The 20,484-nt window shown below is 43.4% G+C and overlaps 1 protein-coding gene across 7 annotated transcripts in view; it reads left to right on the forward strand.

Annotated features, from left to right (window-relative positions):
• LOC136764891 (uncharacterized) overlaps nucleotides 1-20,484 on the forward strand; it is a 56,212-nt gene that overhangs the window by 882 nt on the left and 34,846 nt on the right. For 2 of the 7 annotated variants that reach the window (XM_066719258.1, XM_066719257.1), the window contains exons 2-9: nucleotides 4,222-4,361; nucleotides 14,112-14,163; nucleotides 14,928-14,966; nucleotides 15,540-15,560; nucleotides 16,127-16,207; nucleotides 16,444-16,497; nucleotides 16,707-16,772; nucleotides 18,527-18,569. In XM_066719258.1, coding sequence (XP_066575355.1) covers nucleotides 14,121-14,163; nucleotides 14,928-14,966; nucleotides 15,540-15,560; nucleotides 16,127-16,207; nucleotides 16,444-16,497; nucleotides 16,707-16,772; nucleotides 18,527-18,569 — 347 coding nt within the window. In that variant the 5' untranslated portion in view covers nucleotides 4,222-4,361; nucleotides 14,112-14,120. The remainder of the gene's footprint in view (nucleotides 1-4,221; nucleotides 4,362-14,111; nucleotides 14,164-14,927; nucleotides 14,967-15,539; nucleotides 15,561-16,126; nucleotides 16,208-16,443; nucleotides 16,498-16,706; nucleotides 16,773-18,526; nucleotides 18,570-20,484) is intronic. The other 5 variants (XM_066719260.1, XM_066719262.1, XM_066719259.1 and 2 more) reach the window with 5 other exon arrangements.

The raw sequence follows: 20,484 nt of genomic DNA on the forward strand, positions 1-20,484 counted from the left end.
GGATAACATCAGTACAGCTGTCAGCGTTATCAGCAGTTGCAACTGCAACTATTGTTTGCCAAGCTCTCATGGCTTTAGGGAACCACAATATGCTCCTAAAACACTTTAGAGAGGAATTACAGCTAAGAGGAACTGAATCTATAAAATGCCTGTTCTGTGCAAACTGTCCTAGAGCAGCAGATGCAGTAGGTCAAAGGGACAAGTAGGTCGAAGCGACAAATGGTTTATGCATCTCTGAATTATTGGGGGGAGAATCCACTTCAATTAAATTGAGAATATTCCAGTCAGAAAGTGGGGGGGACAACTCAACATACTTCAAAGAGTGAGGGGGAAACATGTGACCCCCATAAATTATACATGCATACATACATACATACATATACTAAATTAAGAAATTTCAGGGCAGGTTAAATTAAGTAGTTTAGAGCTCAGCTGGAACAAAACCCCAGAGAGCAGTGTGTTAGGAACCACAGACCCCAATTCAAGTCCAGCCTTTGTTGCAAGCTTTAAAATTGGCAGCCGCCCCCCGCCAATTGCATCAAGAATACCACCCTAAAGTTAAAATCTCAGCTGGGGCAGAACCCAGAATACAAAGATTTGTAGGAAAACTGCTGGACAGCTTTGGTGTAGACAATGGGGGGAGAGGGACACACATGGGGCCCCTCAGGAACCAAAAAACCCCTGTTCTCCACATCCTGCATTACAATAAGGAAAAGTCCAGGATTTCATGATCTGCATTATAAAAGGAAATGCACCAATACATTTCAGCTAACAAACTGTTAGAGAATTTAAGGTTTTTTTTTTTTTTGTTTTTTTTTTTTTGTTTAAACACATTTCCCCAAGTGTGAAAACTAAAAAGCTCCGATTAGCCACACCTTTAAGAAGGTGACAGTTCCGCTGCAAGACAAAAAGCACTCAACCAAGGTTGAGCCCTAAGGGATAAAATAAGATCCGACTCATTCCAAGGATGTTGCTCAAATGGTCAGTGGTCTAGTCTGGCTCTGTAAAAGGAAGTGAGCAACAGGAAGAGGGCAATGTTGCTCATCATCCACTTAACCACAGCTGCCTAGTGAGGTGCGTCAGCTGGACTTTTGTCTTCAACCCTAAATTACAGCTGCACCCCAATATCAGCAATAGAAGGCAACAATCCAGCCGTATAGAACTTCCAGATCTATCGCAACTCCAAAGGCAGGGATGGGGGGAGCATAGCCTTGGTACACCTAATGTTAACCACTGTAATTGACACTTACCCGCACCTTAAGAGACTATAATACCTGTAGATAGTGTTTCTTCAGTTATGGGAGAGAGTGTTGAAGCAACATCACTTCACTGGGGATACAATTTCACATGAACCCAAGTACCTTCCCTATCAACAAGGAAACCTCGCTTGTTTTTTTGTTGATATTTACACCCCGTTTATCCCATCTGTGTGTCAGGTTGTGCATCATGCCTCAAGCACAAACAAGATTGTACAAGTCACTGTCAGAGTATTTGCAAGTTAAGGACTTGATGCTGTGCATTGCAGGGGACGTTAACAGCCGCACTGCTCCGTTTAAAGTTGATCAATAAACTTACCACTGCTGAGCTGGAAACATGCACATAAAATTAATATCCGCCGCATCGCTGTAGAACTACGAGAGGGGGGGGATAAGATGGCAATTAGTTTAACACTTGCATCCATTGAGGAATTTGTACAAATTAACTAAAAAAAAAACCTTTAAAGTGCTACTTTTGCACCTCTCCCTATATTACAATAACCCAACTTCTAATTCTTAAACGCGCTAAAGTATATAGGTTTGAAATGGGCAACTACCAATCTATATCAAGAGAGGCGCACATTATGAAGTGTGCTTATGCAATGTTAATCCAATTTTAAAGGTTTAATTTCAAGTAACGCGGTTATATAGGCTACAATGCTGAACGGCATTACCCCCGTTTTCTCTTACCCGGCTCGTCTCACAGACAATGCAATAGACTACAGGTGTGGTGCGTCTTCGTGTTTTTATAACTTTCCTACCACTGGGGTCGCGCCTGGTCCCACACGCTCAGGTGGACGAGGTCAGCCTCATCAGGGCGCGCTGCCCTTCCATCACGTCATCGTAATTGGGTTAATTGATTGATTCCGGATTATAGAATCAGCGGAAATCGCAGTAAATCTGCGGTTCGTGTTAATTACTCTCTGTTGATGAGTGCATTATCTGTGCACTCTATGTAAGGTTCACATGTAACCTTTTATTGTATAACCTTGCACCCTTAGTTATTGAATGTTAATGAATTGGAATGCACTATTATTATTATTATTATTAATAATAATAATAATAATAATAATAATAATAATAATAATAATAATAATAATAACAATAACAACACAAAACCCCATTGACCTTTCATCATCATCATGTTTTTGTTGTGTTATTAACATCGTCACCACCTTCATTCATTCCTTGTCAATGTTTGTGTTTGTTCTTTGTACTAAATGTGCGGTTAAAACATTTTCACATGCCTGTCTTTAAAAAGAAAAAACATGGGAGATTTCAGTTGCGCAACCCAACCTACCTCCTGAACCCGAGACCTCAGTAGATGATAATCTACGAGCTGCTGCTGGGCTACACCTCCACCTGTTTATCAGCCGGTAACCACTGACAAGGTCGAAATCAGAGTCCAATTAAAGCTTCCATTAAGAGCCAAAGGGACCAACATAAATAAATCAATAAATAAATAATAGCAAGCAGCGCACAAGGGCTTGATGGGAACACATGTTCGATGTCCTTGAACTGACCTCCTTAATTGCTTTATGCAAACAAAACGGTAGTTGGGTGATCTGGGGGTAGTCATGACCTTGTTCCAACCAGCCCAGCCCTCGATGCAAGGGGCCCATATATTGGGTACATTTACCACTTTTCCAAGCTTCCCAAAAGCTTCAATTTAAACCCCTTTTCCCCCCAGCAACAACGTTTAAGCAATCATCTGTAAAACCAATAATATGTATAAATTAAACTGAGAAAATAATGACATGATTGTGACATAATGGCTGATTATATATCATTAGACGCACTTCCCCTGGGGTGTCGGTGCGCTGTGGGGTTGAGACAGGCAGTACACCACCGGGCTGTGCGGGAATCCTCATTCAAAAACGAGAACAATCATTGTAGTCAAACTACACTGTGTTTGACGTAAGGGACCTGATTGTATTTTGCAGCCCTTCTTATTTCTTCCACTCGTCTTAGTCTTTTCGAGGGGAAGCGGGGCTCGTTGGACATCGGAGGAAGCAGTCTGTCCTGTTGCAAGGCGGAGAGAGAGGATGTGCTCTGAGAATCGAAGGAAGCGGGAGGAAGGGGACAGGTGGCAGAGAGGCTGTAGCGAAGGCAGCTTAACCCCCAAGCCGCACAATGCAGAGGATGTGGAAATGACTGCCCCCACCTCATCCCCTTAAGAAACAGTATAACTGCATGAAAACAGCATTAGCCCAACTAGTCTATTTTTGTACTCCCCCAGCTTCCGACAGCAGCGCTATCTATAGTCACCAGCACCCTGTTCTCGATCGGGGTAAAAGAGTGAGCACAACACTGAGCAGGCAACAACACGCATCCGGACAATTCAATATGTATTGCGACCAGGGTTATGGGACTGCTGACGTCACAAAACCGAGATAAGAAACTCTGAGCCACACATATACACGATGGGTTCATCTTCTTAAGAGGACCTAGTTAATCGCAAGTCAGCAGCAAGAGGCTGGGAGGGAACGTGCTAGTTTGAACAGACTAGGTTACCGTGGAAATAATAATGTAACAAAAACAAGGAAAATAAATGTCATTTTTTTATTGTGTAAAAGCGAAATCGTTAAGACTAATACTGTTCCAAGGGGTGACGCGATTCTGAAAGTATTCATTCATAACATTACTTCACAGAGAGGCCGAAACAAAAAAATACAAATTATTGTGCAGGTTGCTTGAGAAAAAGTGTCTTTCTTTTGAAGAAATGAAAACCCACATTAAGCGAATGGCTTGATTCTATCTTGCTGATGCGTGCCGTGAAGTTGTCTTCCTGTGCTAGCTTTATGAACCCCCGATTTTGCTCTATCGTTTGAGTTTATGACGTCCTTTCCGGTGACTGTGGCAGTTTTTGGTGTGTCCCGTTTCTTTAAACTGGTTGTCAGTAATATGCAGGGAAACATATGAACACGTCCCCTCTGCAGCAACCCATTTTCTTTTTTCTTCTTAGAAGTCGAAACTTAATTTCACTTAATTGAGGGCCAGACAACAGATACCGATCTCTGGAGAGCTTCCTGTTTGACAGCGGTACAAGTGACATAAGATAACGTGATCAGGAGCTCTGACCTGACAACAGCCTCCTACAGAGCAGTAAGTACACATTTTTTAAAGTCCTTTTCTCGATTTGTGATCCAGAGAGTTCATGTTAGCCAGTGTGTGTACACTCACCTAAAGGATTATTAGGAACACCATACTAATACTATGTTTGACCCCCTTTCGCCTTCAGAACTGCCTTAATTCTACATGGCATTGATTCAACAAGGTGCTGAAAGCATTCTTTAGAAATGTTGGCCCATATTGATAGGATAGCATCTTGCAGTTGATGGAGATTTGTGGGATGCACATCCAGGGCACGAAGCTCCTGTTCCACCACATCCCAAAGATGCTCTATTGGGTTGAGATCTGGTGACTGTGGGGGCCAGTTTAGTACAGTGAACTCATTGTCATGTTCATGCCACGCTCAAAATTGCTTAAATCACCTTTCTTTCCCATTCAGACATTCAGTTTGGAGTTCAGGAGATTGTCTTGACCAGGACCACACCCCTAAATGCATTGAAGCAACTGCCATGTGATTGGTTGGTTAGATAATTGCATTAATGAGAAATTGAACAGGTGTTCCTAATAATCCTTTAGGTGAGTGTATATCCAAATTGGGTGAACGGTGTAGGAATTACACCCATTTTGTCCCTGGTGATGCTCTGCCAGGCTTGTACTGCAGCTGTCTTTAGATTCTAAAGAACTAACGCCTCAAGCGCAACAGGGACTAAAGACAGCTGCAGTGCAGGCCTAGCAGAGCATCACCAGGGAAGAAACCCAGCATCTGCTGATGTCTATGGGTTCCAGACTTCAGGCAGTCATTGACTGCAAAGGATTTGGAACCAGGTATTGAAACTTACAAGCCCATAAAATTGGGGGGACCACAAATAAAAAAGGGACATTTCCTTTTAAATTCACTGTGGTGGCATACAGAGCCAAAATTATGACAATTGTGTCACTGTCCAAATATTTATGGACCAAACTGTATATATAGCTTGTGAGTTATATAGACTTCAATGGGACAAACTACTTTGTCACTACTCATAAGACACTGCTACTAAAGGCAGGGCAAGACTTAGGGTACCATCGGCTTTAGCATTACTCATCATTTATATAAATAACAGATTAATGTTGTTGTGTCTAAAGTTATATATTATACATTCATTGCTTATTCTGCACTGTTTCTTGGAATGTGCTTGTTTTGTGACTATGGTTAGTTGCCATGGTTAAGGTTATTTGCTAACTAACTAATTTATTTATTTATTAACCCTCTATGGCACTGGTTCTCAACCTTGCTCCTGGAGGATCCCCTGCTGGTTATTATTCCAACTGAGGTCTCAATTGCTTAATTGCAACCTTAATTTATACAATAATTAGCTTTTTAATCTAAACAGGGGATTTTAAGTATAAAAGTGTATAAGGAACTAATTATCTTAAGGAACCAACTTTTGATCAGTTAAACTTAAATTGTATTTCTTGTAGGGATGGCTTATTGTTAAGAGGCTGTTAAGTAATGTTTGGCTTGTTCTGGGGGAAAAAAGCAGAAAAGTAAACAGGGTAGGTTGGAAAGCAGATGTGTTTCACTAGTCGCGGAACTGTTAGCGCTCTTCCACCGACATGGTGAGGGTGCTGGAGCCGGAGCCGCTGCTTGGCCTGGGATCCGGCTGATGTTTTTGGGAACCGGCCCGCTTTTCCACTGGCTTCGGACTCGAACCCTGACGTCACTGGTGTGGGCGTTCCCAAGCGCGGAGTAGAAGAGAAACACGGCAGTAATAATCAGCACCGAGGCGACTGTGTCTTTAAACCCTATTATACATCACAATCAAACTCATTCAGCGTCACACACAGCAGTAATAATCAGCACCGAGGCGACTGTGTCTTTAAACCCTATTATACATCACAATCAAACTCATTCAGCGTCACACAGCAGTAATAATCAGCACCGAGGCGACTGTGTCTTTAAACCCTATTATACATCACAATCAAACTCATTCAGCGTCACACAGCAGTAATAATCAGCACCGAGGCGACTGTGTCTTTAAACCCTATTATACATCACAATCAAACTCATTCAGCGTCACACAGCAGTAATAATCAGCACCGAGGCGACTGTGTCTTTAAACCCTATTATACATCACAATCAAACTTATTCAGCATCACACACAGCAGATACACTGTAAAAACACGAAATCACATGTAGACAAGCAGAAACGAAAATACAACTATACGAATATGCTCAGATAACTCAGCCTTTTATTTGTATTGATTTTTATTGATGCATTAAGCGATTTACACCGATTCTCTATTTCAGACACTTACTGTATTGAATAAAATACAAGTTAGAATTAACATGCATTGGTCACCGCGCACACAGTTCATTATGAATATACTTTGTATGAGTGGGTAAAAAACAATGACTATAGGCTGGCCTACTGATTATGGATGCGGCTGTTTTGGGGGTTTCGCGGCGCAGTCCTGGGCAGATCAATAAACTGTCGGATGATCTCAGGTGATGTTAATGGTTTGATGGGAAATTGTGCTTATTGATGAAGTCTGGGATGATGGTCCCAAATCACTGTTGCATTGTCGCTGTTGCCAGACACGCAGCAATGCGCTTATGTGTTGAAAACTGCGCTCAGTCGTCCTAACTATTTACTGACCTGGTGAGACATATTGTCACTGTGGTGTCTCTGACAGAGCGCTGTTCGCTGCTGATTTCGCTCATTTCTAATCAAAACTCTCCCGACTGCTCGCGTCTCTGCCGGCATTTTAAACATGGCGGCTGCGCTCCGGCAAATCACTTGCTGTGGAGACGACTTCACCCGCCCCCCGGCCCTGACGTCACTGCTTCCTTGGTGCCAGAAAAAGCGGCTCCGTGCGGCCGGGAGACGCGTCTTCTGCGGGGAAAAGCGCGGAGCGGCCGCGGATTCGGCACCGGCCGCTTGTCGGTGGAGAAGCGCTACTCCTTCGGGTGTGTTAGTGTGTAATCACGTACATATATCCACACCACGCCATGCAACACAAGGTCACAGTAATCAATCAATGCAGGCATTCGAAAAAAACGAAGACGGAAGAGGGTTTCTTCTCACATTCTTGCTAATGACCAAACCACGCACAAAAACAAGAAATCAAGGAGCCCGACGGAGCAGCAGCGCCTCGCCTGTCAGCCTGCAGGACCCGAGAGACGCGCCTGCGTGCGGTTCTGTCGTGCGTGTCGAGTCTGCATCCTGTGAGACGGGCATTGGCATACGAGTAACATGCCAAAATAAAGTATCGGCACAAATATTATTCTGAGCAGTCCTAATCAATACGATTAAGATTATTAGTAGTTGGGGGTTCAAACCCCGGGTGGGGCTGTGCTGTTATTCCCTTGAGCTTCACTTAGATTGCTCCGGTAAAATGCCCAGCTGTGTAAATGGGTACAAATGTAAGTCGCCCTGGATAAGAGCGTCTGCTAAATGACAAGTAATGTCATGTAATGTGGCGGTTAGTGGCAGCAGTTGTAGTCGTGCGTCTGTATTCCAGGAAACAATAAGGGTTTGTATTATAAATTAATCAAAGGTCAATGGGGTTTTGTGCTTCTTATCGTTTTATGAAAAACTGCCTTAACCGTCATTATACTGCACCGTGCCATCCCTGAACTCGTGCCAAAATCCGTTGACTAGCCAACACAGCACTATTATTATTAAGATGAAGAAAAATAATCATGTTGTCGCTGCTGTTATTGTTTTTACTACTACTACTACTACAAATAATAATAATAATAATATTATTATTATTATTATTATTATTATTAATAAAATATATTTTTAAAATAATAGTAAAAATTGAAATGGTTCCAAGTCCTCAGGCTGTTATCGTTGATTGGCATGTTCTTCTGTCAGTGACGCAAACCTGTGCTAGAGAAGTGACAGCCATTTATATCATTTCTCCAGTACAATTGTGCTGTAAACATTACAGCTCAGGGTTGAGCGCGGGAACGCGGTGTTCGGGAGTGTAGACATATGGTATGTTTGTATAATGTTCCAGGCATACATCTGTCTTTTATAATGATAATGTCCAAAGGGTTGCAAACATGCGCTGAAACGAAGTTATGTTATTTCAGTGCAACACCTGCAGAGTGATACATTTGATCAAATACAAATATATGTAAAATACTGCACTGTGTTCTGGGTAATTAGTGCCCTAGGCGAACCTCCCGTAGGCGCCAAACTCCCCCCACCCCCACCAACCCACAGACTGGTCAGGACAGTTCTGGTTCTCAGACTCAGCAGCTGCGGTGGGTACAGATGTTGCTTCTTGCTGAACAGTGTGTTAATATTGCTGAGTAGTGACTAGTGTATATGATATGCATGCTACATAACAGCTAAAGACCTGCTAACTATGGCACTTCTATTCTGTGCTTTATACGTTTTTGGCACTGTTTGGCAAGTGCATAGTTTGTGTTGCACCACCTGTGACTTTTCTGGCCCCAGAACTGCAGTCTCCCACCCCCTTAACTGATACACCCATTTTCTTTATCAGCTTAGACTGTTTACTTAACGCTTTTCTCAGTTGAAATGCTTTCCAGTATCCAGTCGATCTGGCGTCACCCAAGCCTTTTCATGCCTACTTCAGGTTGTCCCCCACACCCACAACTCTTTTTACAAAGAAGTCTAAGAACTCAGCTTGTAGATTGGGAACTGGGAACAGTAACACTGTCTGCAGAATTTCGTCTCTGGAATTCAAGTCCATATCAAGCGCAACTGCATGTTTTTCTTGAATGTAGTTAGAGACGTGTCATAATTATAATATTACTTTAATCAGTTTTTGCCAGCGCCTGTGACTAAATGTCATTGCCTAGCTGGGTGGAGTTGGGCGTCACTCAAGCTTGTGCTGAGCAAGGCCTTCGGTCAGGACTTGGTCCCATGCTTTCCACTGCAACTCCCAGTGCAGCCCATCCTGGTGTCCCCGATGGAAACCCAAAGCTAGCACTGGGTTTGCGGCCTGTTACGTGTGTGGGCCACCATTTCTTAGATTGAAGTCCTGCGCTTAGTTTTGAATCAGTTAACCAGACCAGCTTTGACTGGGGGGAGTTCCTGGTAGTATGGCAGTTAGCGGGTGAATATTTAAACAGGAAAAAGTAAACTCTCAGGTGCGCAGCAGAGAGCAGATAACAAGGACATTACTTGCTCAGCTGGGGAACCTTTATCTCAGCCCACTTCCCCAAAGATACAGAGATCCTCGTATCTAACCAAGAGTGATGATAGCGATCAGAGACTGCTGCAGAGAATCGCAGCCCATCTCTGAAGCACTTCCTGAGTCACACGTGTGCATGGGGAGCATTCAAACCATGTGATCAGAACCCCCCACCCCCGTCATCCACCTGCCTTCCTCTTGTCCTCACATCCTTAGACACAAACCCAATGTATCCTATGTATAGGATTGTCCACCAGAACCCAAAAACATGTTTAGACCCGGAGCACAGGTACGAAAGTGTGCTGGGCTTCGACCCAAACCAAACTAGGAGAGTGGGCAGCGTTTGCATCTCCCTCCAACTCCAGTTCTGGGTTGACCTGAATGGATTTGTTTTGATTGGGCCACCCGTATTGTAGGTCTATCCATTTCGCACCCCGTCTATTCTGAGCTGAGTTGCAGTCTATTAAAATCGACACCGAGGTCAGACAGGCTGGTTTACAGTCCCCTGCGGTCTCGGCAGCCAATGTAGCCACAGGCATTTGTTTTGTTTTGTAATGTTTGGTGCTGGAGGTGAAAGGAGGAAGGAAGCAGTCACGCCCCCAACTTCCCTGTCCTTTCAGCCCCCCAGCTGAGTGCTGAGAAAATTATCCCACTTCTCTAAATGCTGTAGCTCCAAAAGCAGTCAGACGTTTCTTTCCAATAGTGTCTCCTCTGCCTGTATGTGTAACTCTCTTCCCTCTGTCTCTGTGAATCTCTCTCAATCTTCTCAATTTCAATTAGCTTTATAGGCATGAGAACAGTGTACTTTATTGCCAAAGCCTTTACTTTTTTTCTTTTTTACAAAACATAGATGATCAAATAAACAGTAGTTCTGTAAATAAACAATATCTGTAATACAGACAATACATATAATTTCTGAGAGTCATACCCACCCCCACCCCCACACATACAGAAGAGTTCTCCCACCTGACGCAGGCATGGTGCCCACTCACTGTCCCTCAGGATGGGACAGGCACACATACATTTGGTAGCCAATGGAGATGTGTCCCTCTCCCAACAAGGACTAACAGATTTTTCTGGTTCTTTTATTTGGGAGAATTGTGGGAGAGAAATAATATATATATATATATTTAAATATAATATCCCTTGTTTGGGAATATTTCACAATTTACTAGAAAGTGCATCATCATTGTCGTGACGTCCCCTGTTTCACTGTGACACTGTGACCATGAAGCCAGTTCTCTCTCTCTCTCTCTCTCTCTCTCTCTCTCTCTCTGTCCCCTTTATCTCTCTCTCTATTTGTTTCTCTACTCTCTCTGTCTCAAAATGTTCTCTGGCGACAGTATCTTAAGCATGTTGAGTCAACATCATTTGAGGTCACCAGCTGTGAGAATAAAATACAAATTATAAATATTAAAAATGACATTCATTTACAGAGAGAGAGATTACAAGAGATAGTCATGTTGGTACAATTAAGAGTTTGAGACCCCTGTTTTAATGCAGGAATGAAAGAGCAAGTAGCAAGTAGTAGTTCAAAATAGGTAACCATTGCTACGCTTAGACTGGCTGAACCGGTTGCCTGCTGTTCTGTACACAGTCTCTCAGAAACAACTCATTTACAAATGCACTGTAATGCCAAATGTATTTGTGGACAAACATTGCTCTGCTGGTACTGGATTGGAACAACTATCATGTGCTTAAGTTGCGCATTTGTGTTTTGAAAAGAACGTTGGCTAAGCAGCCAGTGGTACATGAAGGTTCTGACAGCAAGCCTTTATTGCCAGTATTGAGGGAATTGTCTCACAGATAAAACTGGTTCGGGATCAGCCAGATCAGTGAAATTGCAGAGACTGACCCCTCTCTTGTTGCACTAGAACGTGTGCTGTGCTCTGTGGGGGAGCAACACAGAGTTTCCCTGGAAGTCAAACGCTATTCTACGCTGTTACTGCTCTGTAAAACGGAGTGTTGTTATCTCTCGGTACGTGACATGCTTTATTGTTCTGTCGTAAGTGGTCACATTTTGCCACTTGTTCCTTTGTCTGATCAGCAGTCTGCGTGTGTGACTGCCGCCACAATATGTATTAGCATGTCAGCTGATCAGAGACAGATAGAGGGAGAAAACAAAAAGCAGAACAATGAGAAAAAAAAAACATGTGTGGTTGCTACGGCTCAGAGAACAACTGGTTCGATCACATTCTGATGGCTGGTTTAGTCTTGTCAGCAAAAAAAGTAGCGATATTGAATAACAAGACTCCTTTTTGCCCACTGCTAGCCTTTTCCTCTCTCTCTCTTCCTTCCAGGACAATTGATCTATTTCAGTATTAACAACATCAGGTCAGAAATAAAAAAACAAAACAGCATAAATGTAATATTGAATAATTGAAACAAAACACAAAAGAACTTTAACACAGTTTTTCGCCTTTAACGTGTTTCTCAATTAGCCTTAGCATCAATCGTGTGCTGTACATGTACGTGTGTCACTAGAAAAGGGAAAAGGCAAACATCTGCCCAGGCCAGAGCGCCAGCCACGGCACCGTGAGACGGGCAGGTGTGCTAATCTGCTACATCTGCAGAGGAAGAGTCTATTTAAAACTCCTTCATTACCGGCTAACTATTCCGAGGTTTTGTCGGCAGCTGTGTGTGTGTGTGCATGTGTGTGTGGCGCACACAGGAGGAAGCGACTGCCTTCCCACTGTAAAAATATCAACCATAGCTGTTTGCTGTGCCTTGTGATGTGTGCGTCGTCTTTTGATAAATATTAATACCGGAAACCAACCGCTTCGCAAGTCTTAGACAGCTGATTCATGTGTATTCTGTCAATTGTAAACGTCTGTTTGCCAACTCTTAAAATCAACAGTATGTTATTTATTATTATTATTATTAATAATAATAATAGTATTTATAATACCCTTGCACTCATTGTATGCCTCAGGAAGGTGTTTTTAATCATTTACAAAAGGAACACCAGGCTATAGTTTCATACACTGGGGAAGTGATACCGTTCTGTTTGTTTAATTGTTTGACTGTTTGCTTTTCAAGTGGTGTTCGTACACATGCTTGGTCGCGGTACCAGGCCCGGTCCAATGCAGCTGTCACTTTCGTCTCACTTGGTCTCCAGTGAGCCAGAACCTGACAGGATCTTAGAAGTCAAGCAAGTCAAGACAGTCAAGCAGTTAACCTCAATATCTCAGTTGCGATGTGTCAAACCTTTTGTAAGTTAATAAGCGGTTGACCTGAATATAGTCTTCTCTGTTTCAGTTTAAGGTCCACGTGGTTGTGAGTCAACAGTCCTGCAGCGCGAGACTTAAGTTGTTTTGCCGGGCGGGCATATGCCAGTGACAGGGGGCTCCATCGATTTCTCACACAAAACGCATCCACCATTTCAAACACGAGCCCCCCCACCCCAAGCCCTGCACTGGGATGGGGAAACAATATCATATTTTTGCTTTTATTTTTTTTCCCCCACAGTCTGTCGGGCCCAAAGAAAAAAGGCAATTTCTGAGAACAGCAGCTGCAGAAAATAGGAAATCAGAAAGGATGATAGAAGCGGAAGTATATAGAGAGACAGGAAAGAGACTTAGTGGCAGCTTGTTGCTATGTAATTGTTTATTTATGAGCTACAGTCTAGTACATTACAGCAAGGTCTCCAGCCCTGGTCCTGTATAGTTACAGTACAAGATCTGCTGGCTTTCATATGCAAACTAGTTTCCAGTAACACTGGTGAAGCAACTGCTTTGCTTTAAATTTAAAGCTAAGTTACTATCAACAGGGAATACACCTTTAAAACACAACATAAGGGCTCAGCCACACCTTTAAATGAACTCTCTGTAGTTTCACTCGCCTATTCCTGGCTATGGAGCTCTGAAAATCCCAGAATAGGAGGGTGAAATGGAGGGTGAAAATGGGGGGATGAGGGTTTAATTGGGAACAAGGTAATTTCTCCCGCATCGAAAGCGCTGTCGTTTGGTGAGGTCTTATTTTCAGCTCAACCTCAGGACAAGGCAGAGAGAGAGAGAGAGAGAGAGAGAGAGAGAGAGAGAGAGAGAGTTTGCTCAGATTACTCAGACTGACTGGGCAAAACTGAGGAGAAACAGCCATGTCCACGCAAAAAATTCCCAGGCAGCGATGCACTGCAGATAGAGGGAGATAGCATTAGGCTGAGACCATGTGCCGCTCCACTTAATGTCCAAACAGTGGAAACGCACGGGACAGCTTAAAACCACAGGAGGTGGGGTCTGGCCCATCATGGTGGCTTTGGTTGAAGAGACTTGGTTTTATCTTTCCGGGTTGTATCTTACCTTTTCCGTGCGGGTTGATATTCGGACTGCTTTAACCCTTCCCAGAGTAGCATGTCTAAACAACTACTGCAGTGATCCAAATCTTCACAGCAACAGATGAACTGCCGTCAGCCAAACAAGATTAGTTTGCTTCAGAGTCTGGTTTATCTTGCAGGATTTGTAAGAAGGAGCCAGACAGGAAGTTCACGAGACCGATAAACTGACAGAAAATGATGCTTTTATACCAGTTAATCAAGCTTACTTCTCCTTCTTCTTCTTCTTCTTCTTCTTCTTCTTCTTCTTCTTCTTCTTCTTCTTCTTCTTCTTCTTCTTCTTCTTCTTATTTCAGTATTCCAATATGATTCGACTGTTGGTACTCTTCCTGGTGCTGCAGACTGCGGGTGAGTGTTCAGTTACATGTTCGGCAAAGAATATAAATACCCTTGTTTGTTTTTTCTCTCAATCGATCAATCAGTGAGGTAGAACTGTCTCAAGGAATGTGCAAACGAAGAACACAGAAAGATTAATGTTCTGCTTAGGTGGCTGAAAAAGAACTCAAATTAATTTGAGTGTTTTTGAATTTGATTTTTAGAATGATCTGAGCCAGGTCTTCTGACTCCTGCTCTGCTAAAACCATCAACTGATCTGCTACTTCTTGTAGCTGCTTGAGGAGCCCTCTAGATAAACTAAATTAATATCCAGCTCATGAACACAGGACAGTCTCATCATTTCTTCCCCTCCTTGCTGAAGCTAACCCCACCACTTCCAGGACAAGGCTCTGGTAGATGGCACAGACACAGAAACTGTCAGGGTTAGGACAAACCTTCAGGAAACTTTCAACAAGAGCGGCAAAGGTGCTTGATTGTCCTGATATGACTTCAAAAGGGCTGAATATAGCTGTGGGACTGAAAGCAAATTCAATTTTATGTACATTAGCAAATGCCAGTAGCCAATTCATTGAAAGCAAACCACATGAAACAAAGAGGCCCTGCCCCAGTACTAGGACCACACTCATACTGCAATTGTAACAGATGGTGATGTTTTTCAAAACTAAACAGTGACAGTCATTTCTGTACCTCCCCGTCTGGCGAGCGTGGAAAGCTGCCTGAAGATGAGTGTATTTTCAGGTTAGGTTTCAAAATCTTGTCTTGCTTTCTCCTTGCAGCTGCAACGAAGGATGAAGAAGGATCTGCCGATTTCCCTGGTATGTTAATATATGCCCTAGTAATCGCAAAACATGAGTGCACACTCTTACAAACACCCACACACACACACACACACACACACACACACACACACACACAATGTTGCTTGCCAAATTGACCAGAACCAATGATCCCACTCGCACTGGAAACCCTGTATACTCTGGTAAAAGCAAACTGCTTGGGACTAATCCACAGAGCTCATTGTACAATGTGGAGATTGTAATTTATACCTTGTGTGTGTGTGTGTGTGTGTTTGTGTGTGTGTGTATGCGTGTATGTGTGTTTATGTGTGTGAAGGGCAGGCAGGGTGAAAGGGAGGAGTGGGAGGAGCAAGACCTAGACAATGCATCTATATAAAGACAGAACAATTACACAATATCTCAGTATCAAAGTATCAAGTTCAAGTCAGGGTCAGCTGGCAGGACAAGCAGAAACCTCAACCTGGACTGACCAGAAGACACACAGCCAACAACTCTGGCCTGTTCCTGGGGGACAGATCAGGTCTCAAAATGAAGATGGCACATCTCAATGCTTACCTGTTAATTTTCTTTCCTTCTGTTTTCCTCCCGCAGATGACGAAGACCTTCTGCTTGGTAGGTTTTCCACATGTTCATTATTCTTCCTGCTCTTACATGGTATCAGGCTCTTTGCTGCTTTTGCATGTGTATCAGGCTCAGTCCACAGTGCAGTGAATGGGCCCACAAGGGACACTGGCACAGGGCTTTTGGAAATGCTGTCCATTTTGCCATGGAAACTCATGGGTTGTGTGAATTTAATAGGTAATATACCATGCATGCCAATACATTTTTTAAACGGTAAGATATATATTTGGTATTGTCAGCTGGGGCCCAGTGAACTGTGTTGTAGTACTTTCCTCTGCTTGTTCATTTTGACTTTTTCCTAATGGGTGATTCGTTGTGCAATCTTCTCCCTGGCTCTGATTGGCTGTGCAGGCTTCTCCCTGGCTCTCTTTACTGTGCTAACTTCTCCTTGGCTGTGATTGGCATCCTCAGACAAAGCTAATGTACCAAAATGAACCAATCAACACACGAAGAAGGAAATTAAATCAGTGAGCAGTCCTGTAGATATGAGTCAGCGGGTGCAAGAACGAAACCCCTGTGCAGTGATCATTCTTGCGGCTTTGCTTTTCTGTTTCAAGCAGTAGAGGAACCCCTTATTGATGACAAGCACAGAGAAGTTAACGACAAAGCTCAGAGAACTTATGAAGACCAAGCAAGAGGTGAAAGAAGCCTCTCCTTCTCTACCTGTCTATCTGTTAAGCAATGTGCCTCTCTGCCAGATAACCCCCTAAATGTCTGCCGCCCATCTATATGTCCATCTCTCTGTGTCTCTGTCTGTCTCCTGACCTGTCTATAGATGTAAAACCATGTAAAACATTTACCATGACCTTCTGGGACTTGCCTGGACATAATGTCTGAATTGAAAACATTTCTTTTTTCTGTTTGTGAACCACAGATTCTAACTTGACAAAGCTGGACAAAGCTCAGGGTGCTGACGACAAAGGAGGAGGTAAGAAAATGTCTTTGCTGTAGAGCAGTCAAACTGCCTGTCTGTCTGTCTCTGCCTGGATCTCAGAAAAACCTGCATAGTAAATGCACAATAGATAAATGGATAGATAAATAGGACAATTTTCCTTGCACCTCATCACATTTGCGTTTGGAAACCGTAACGATAATCTAGGACCTGTCAACTTACCCAACCTCTCTCTTTCTCTCCAGATGTGCCTATAGCGATCATCATTGCAGTCGTCGTATGTGTCGCTGCCACAGCAGTGCTCATTGCAGGTACCTTGTGCTTCCAGGTCACACCCTCTGACCCCTGTCCCCCCCCCAGCCACAGCCACTACCACACATGCTCAGTACCACCTCCATCACCTCCTGAGGAGAGGTGCAGCAGCCTGGTTGGGGAGCTCTGCATAGTAAAGATGTTGTGAGCATTTGGAAGATATTGGGACACTTACAGGGTTTAGAAGATCACTGATATTTTGGGCTAATAATTGAAAGCACACCTATATGTGTGTAAGAATATATATATATATATATATATATATATATATATATATATATATATATATATATATATATATATATATACACCAATCAGCCATAACATTATAACCACCTGCCTAATATTGTGTAGGTCCCCCTTTTCGAGCATCTGTGGGATGTGCTGGACAAACAAGTCTGATCCATGGAGGCCCCACCTCGCCACTTACAGGACTTAAAGGATCTGCTGCTCAAGTCTTGGTGCCAGATACCACAGCACACCTTCAGAGGTCTAGTGGAGTCCATGCCTCGACGGGTCAGCGGATCCTTTAAGTCCTGTAAGTGGCGAGGTGGGGCCTCCATGGATCAGACTTGTTTGTCCAGCACATCCCACAGATGCTCGATTGGATTGAGATCTGGGGAATTTGGAGGCCAAGTCAACACCTTGAACTCATCAGACCAGGCCACCTTCTTCCATCACTCCATGGTCCAGTTCTGATGCTCACATGCTCATTGTAGGCGCTTTCGGCAGTGGACAGGGGTCAGCATGGGCACCCTGACTGGTCTGCGGCTACGCAGCCTCATACGCAACAAACTGCGATGCACTGTGTGTTCTGACACCTTTCTATCAGAACCAGCATTAACTGTTTCAGCAATTTGAGCTACAGTAGCTCGTCTGTTGGATCAGACCACACGGGCCAGCCTTCGCCCCCCACATGCATCATTGTGCCTTGGCCGCCCATGACCCTGTCGCCAGTTCACCACTTTTCCTTCCTTGGACCACTTTTGATAGGTACTGACCACTGCAGACCGGGAACACCCCACAAGAGCTGCAGTTTTGCAGATACTCTGACCCAGTCGTCTAGCCATCACAATTTGGCCCTTGTCAAAGTAGCTCAGATCCTTACGCTTGCCCATTTTTCCTGCTTCTAACACAACAACTTTGAGGACAAAATGTGCACTTGCTGCCTAATATATCCCACCCACTGACAGGTGCCATGATAACGAGATGATCAGTGTTATTCACTTCACCTGTCAGTGGTTATAATGTTATGGCTGATCGGTGTGTACGTATATATACATATAAATGACATACAGTACTGTGCAAAAGGTTTAGGCAGGTGTGACAAAATGCTGTAAAGTAAGAATACCTGTCGAGTTCCTTCAAAAACTATGTGCAAGTGTACCTAGAAGAATTGATGTTGTTTTGAAGGCAAAGGGTGGTCACACCAAATATTGATTTGATGTAGATTTTTCTTCTGTTCACTCACTTTGCATTTAGTTAATTGATAAATATAATCTATTAACATGTCTATTTTTGAAAGCATTCTTACTTTACAGCATTTTTTCACACCTGCCTAAAACTTTTTCACAGTACTGTGTATATATATATATATAATATTTAAATATATTTGTATTTATTTTTGAAGTATCTATTCTGCTCTGTACTGTACTATACCATGAGAGGAATGGCACTGTTCCTTCAGCCCCATCAATCAGAAAGGCCAACGCAGAGCAGTCATCACCTGACCATTTATCCTTCTATTTTGCAGCTGTTTTCTTGGTACGACGTCGAATGCATAATCGGCAACAAGGGTAAGGAGAGCTTTTCTGAACGTGTGTGTGTGTGTGTGATCACATTCTGGATCTGCAAACAGTACTGGCAGAGGGAGACATGTCTGTCTGATGTAAAAGCTTTAGCTTAATTAGCTCTTCTCTTTCTTCCTAAATCCACGGGGTGGGGGGGAGGATCAGAACCACTTTGGCCTTGTCAGGTTTGATGAGAGACCTGTCTATTGTTTTGATGCACTCGGTTGCCTCGGTACAAAAAAGGGAGTCGGTTGTTATTGAAGCTGCCCCGGGCTGCTTCTGGATCCGTGTAATCTGCAGGAGTCTTAACCCGTAGTGCTGACTGTCTGGCAGCTTCTCAGGAGGTCTGGCGGCGTTAACTGACACGCAATTGCAAGAGACAGTTTACAGGTTTCTGCAGATAGACACTTGGGGAAGCATTTGCTCTATCTGGGCAAGAGTTTTAATCACGAGGCATTGAAACAACCCGACAGGGAGAATCTGTGCAAATAATCACGTGCCTCTCCCAACATCTAATCCTCAGTGATCCTCGTTCTGTCACTAGAATCGCTCTGTTGTTGTATTTTTTCATTTTGCTGAAGGTCATTTCTTGCAGATCGGTGTAATCCAGGACAGCTGCAGGCGGAAGAGTGAAAGGTTACTGTAATGTCAGAACTGGTATAGTGTGGGAGGCCTCCTACACCCACTGATGAGTGCAGAGATGGCATAATCAGATTTTCCACTGAATTGATCACTCATTTGATAGAGGGAGAGAGAGAGAAAATTTTAAATAATACAGAAAGAGAGGGGGTGATGGAATGAAGAAGGAAGAGGCAGGAAGCCGGAGTGTTAGGGAGTGAGACAGAGAGAAGGAAAACGACCTGTGTAGAGCTGTAACCCAACATGGAAGTGGGGGTTGTAAAAGGTAGAAGAAAGAAAAAGAACCAAAAAAGAAAGAAAAACAAGAATGCAAGGAAATGTAAATAACAAACAGAAACCGTGCAAGGAAAAGTAAAGGAAGTAAACAACCCATGGGGGAGAGAAAAAAAGCAAATACAACAAATAATAAAGGGAATGGAAAAACAAAGAGTAGGAGCAAGAGAGCGTTAAGAGAGACAGAACCGGCTGGACCAGTCAGGTAACTAACAGTCTGTGCCGATTTGTACAGTATTAAGCATACACCAGCAAACAGCACAAACAACTGCCACTCAACACAGCAAACTTGGGTGGGGCGATCTGTACCTGCAGGAGACTCTCTCCACCTTTCTGGAGAAAACTGCAGTTCACCTTGCTGTGCAAGACGCAACACGCGCAGTTGACACCTGTTGATGCCGCTACTGCAGGGATGACTGTACAACTCACAGAACAATGAGACAAGCAGGGCGAAAAAATAAAGTAATAAAAACAGCTGTCTGCGATCTTTTTTTGTTTTGTTTTGGTTGACGAATGTTTTCAGGTGAATCAGCTCCCGTTGCTTGATGAGTCGTACACACTTGCTCACGACAGGCAGACTAACGAGGTGTTGCTTCATAATAACGTTCGGTAGAAGAATTGGATGTTTGTCTTTTGTTTCTTGTTTTGTCTTGTTCCAGGTTTGCATGATAACCGTATCCAAGCAGCAGTTAGCCCAGAGATTCACAGGCTCTTTCTGTGGCAGCCATGCTGTCATGATTAAGGCTGGGGTCTCCAATCCGACCTCTTAAACCACCCACTTGTCATGTCAAGGATTGGGTTTTCTTCATAGATTACTAATATGTGTTTCTCAGCCTGTGGTGATTTTGGGTTGACCAATACAGCTTGCTGGCTTGGGGGAGCTCTCCTGGTCCAGGGCTGGAGACCTCAGCACACTTTTGTGTTTAGTATTATTTCATTTTTTGTTTGATTTCCGCTGTTGTGGTCAATCTGTTCTGATAACGATTCTCCTTCCTTCTTCTCCATCTCT

This window comes from Amia ocellicauda, chromosome 12, assembly GCF_036373705.1.
Source record: "Amia ocellicauda isolate fAmiCal2 chromosome 12, fAmiCal2.hap1, whole genome shotgun sequence".
Classification (NCBI taxonomy): Eukaryota; Metazoa; Chordata; class Actinopteri; order Amiiformes; family Amiidae; genus Amia; species Amia ocellicauda.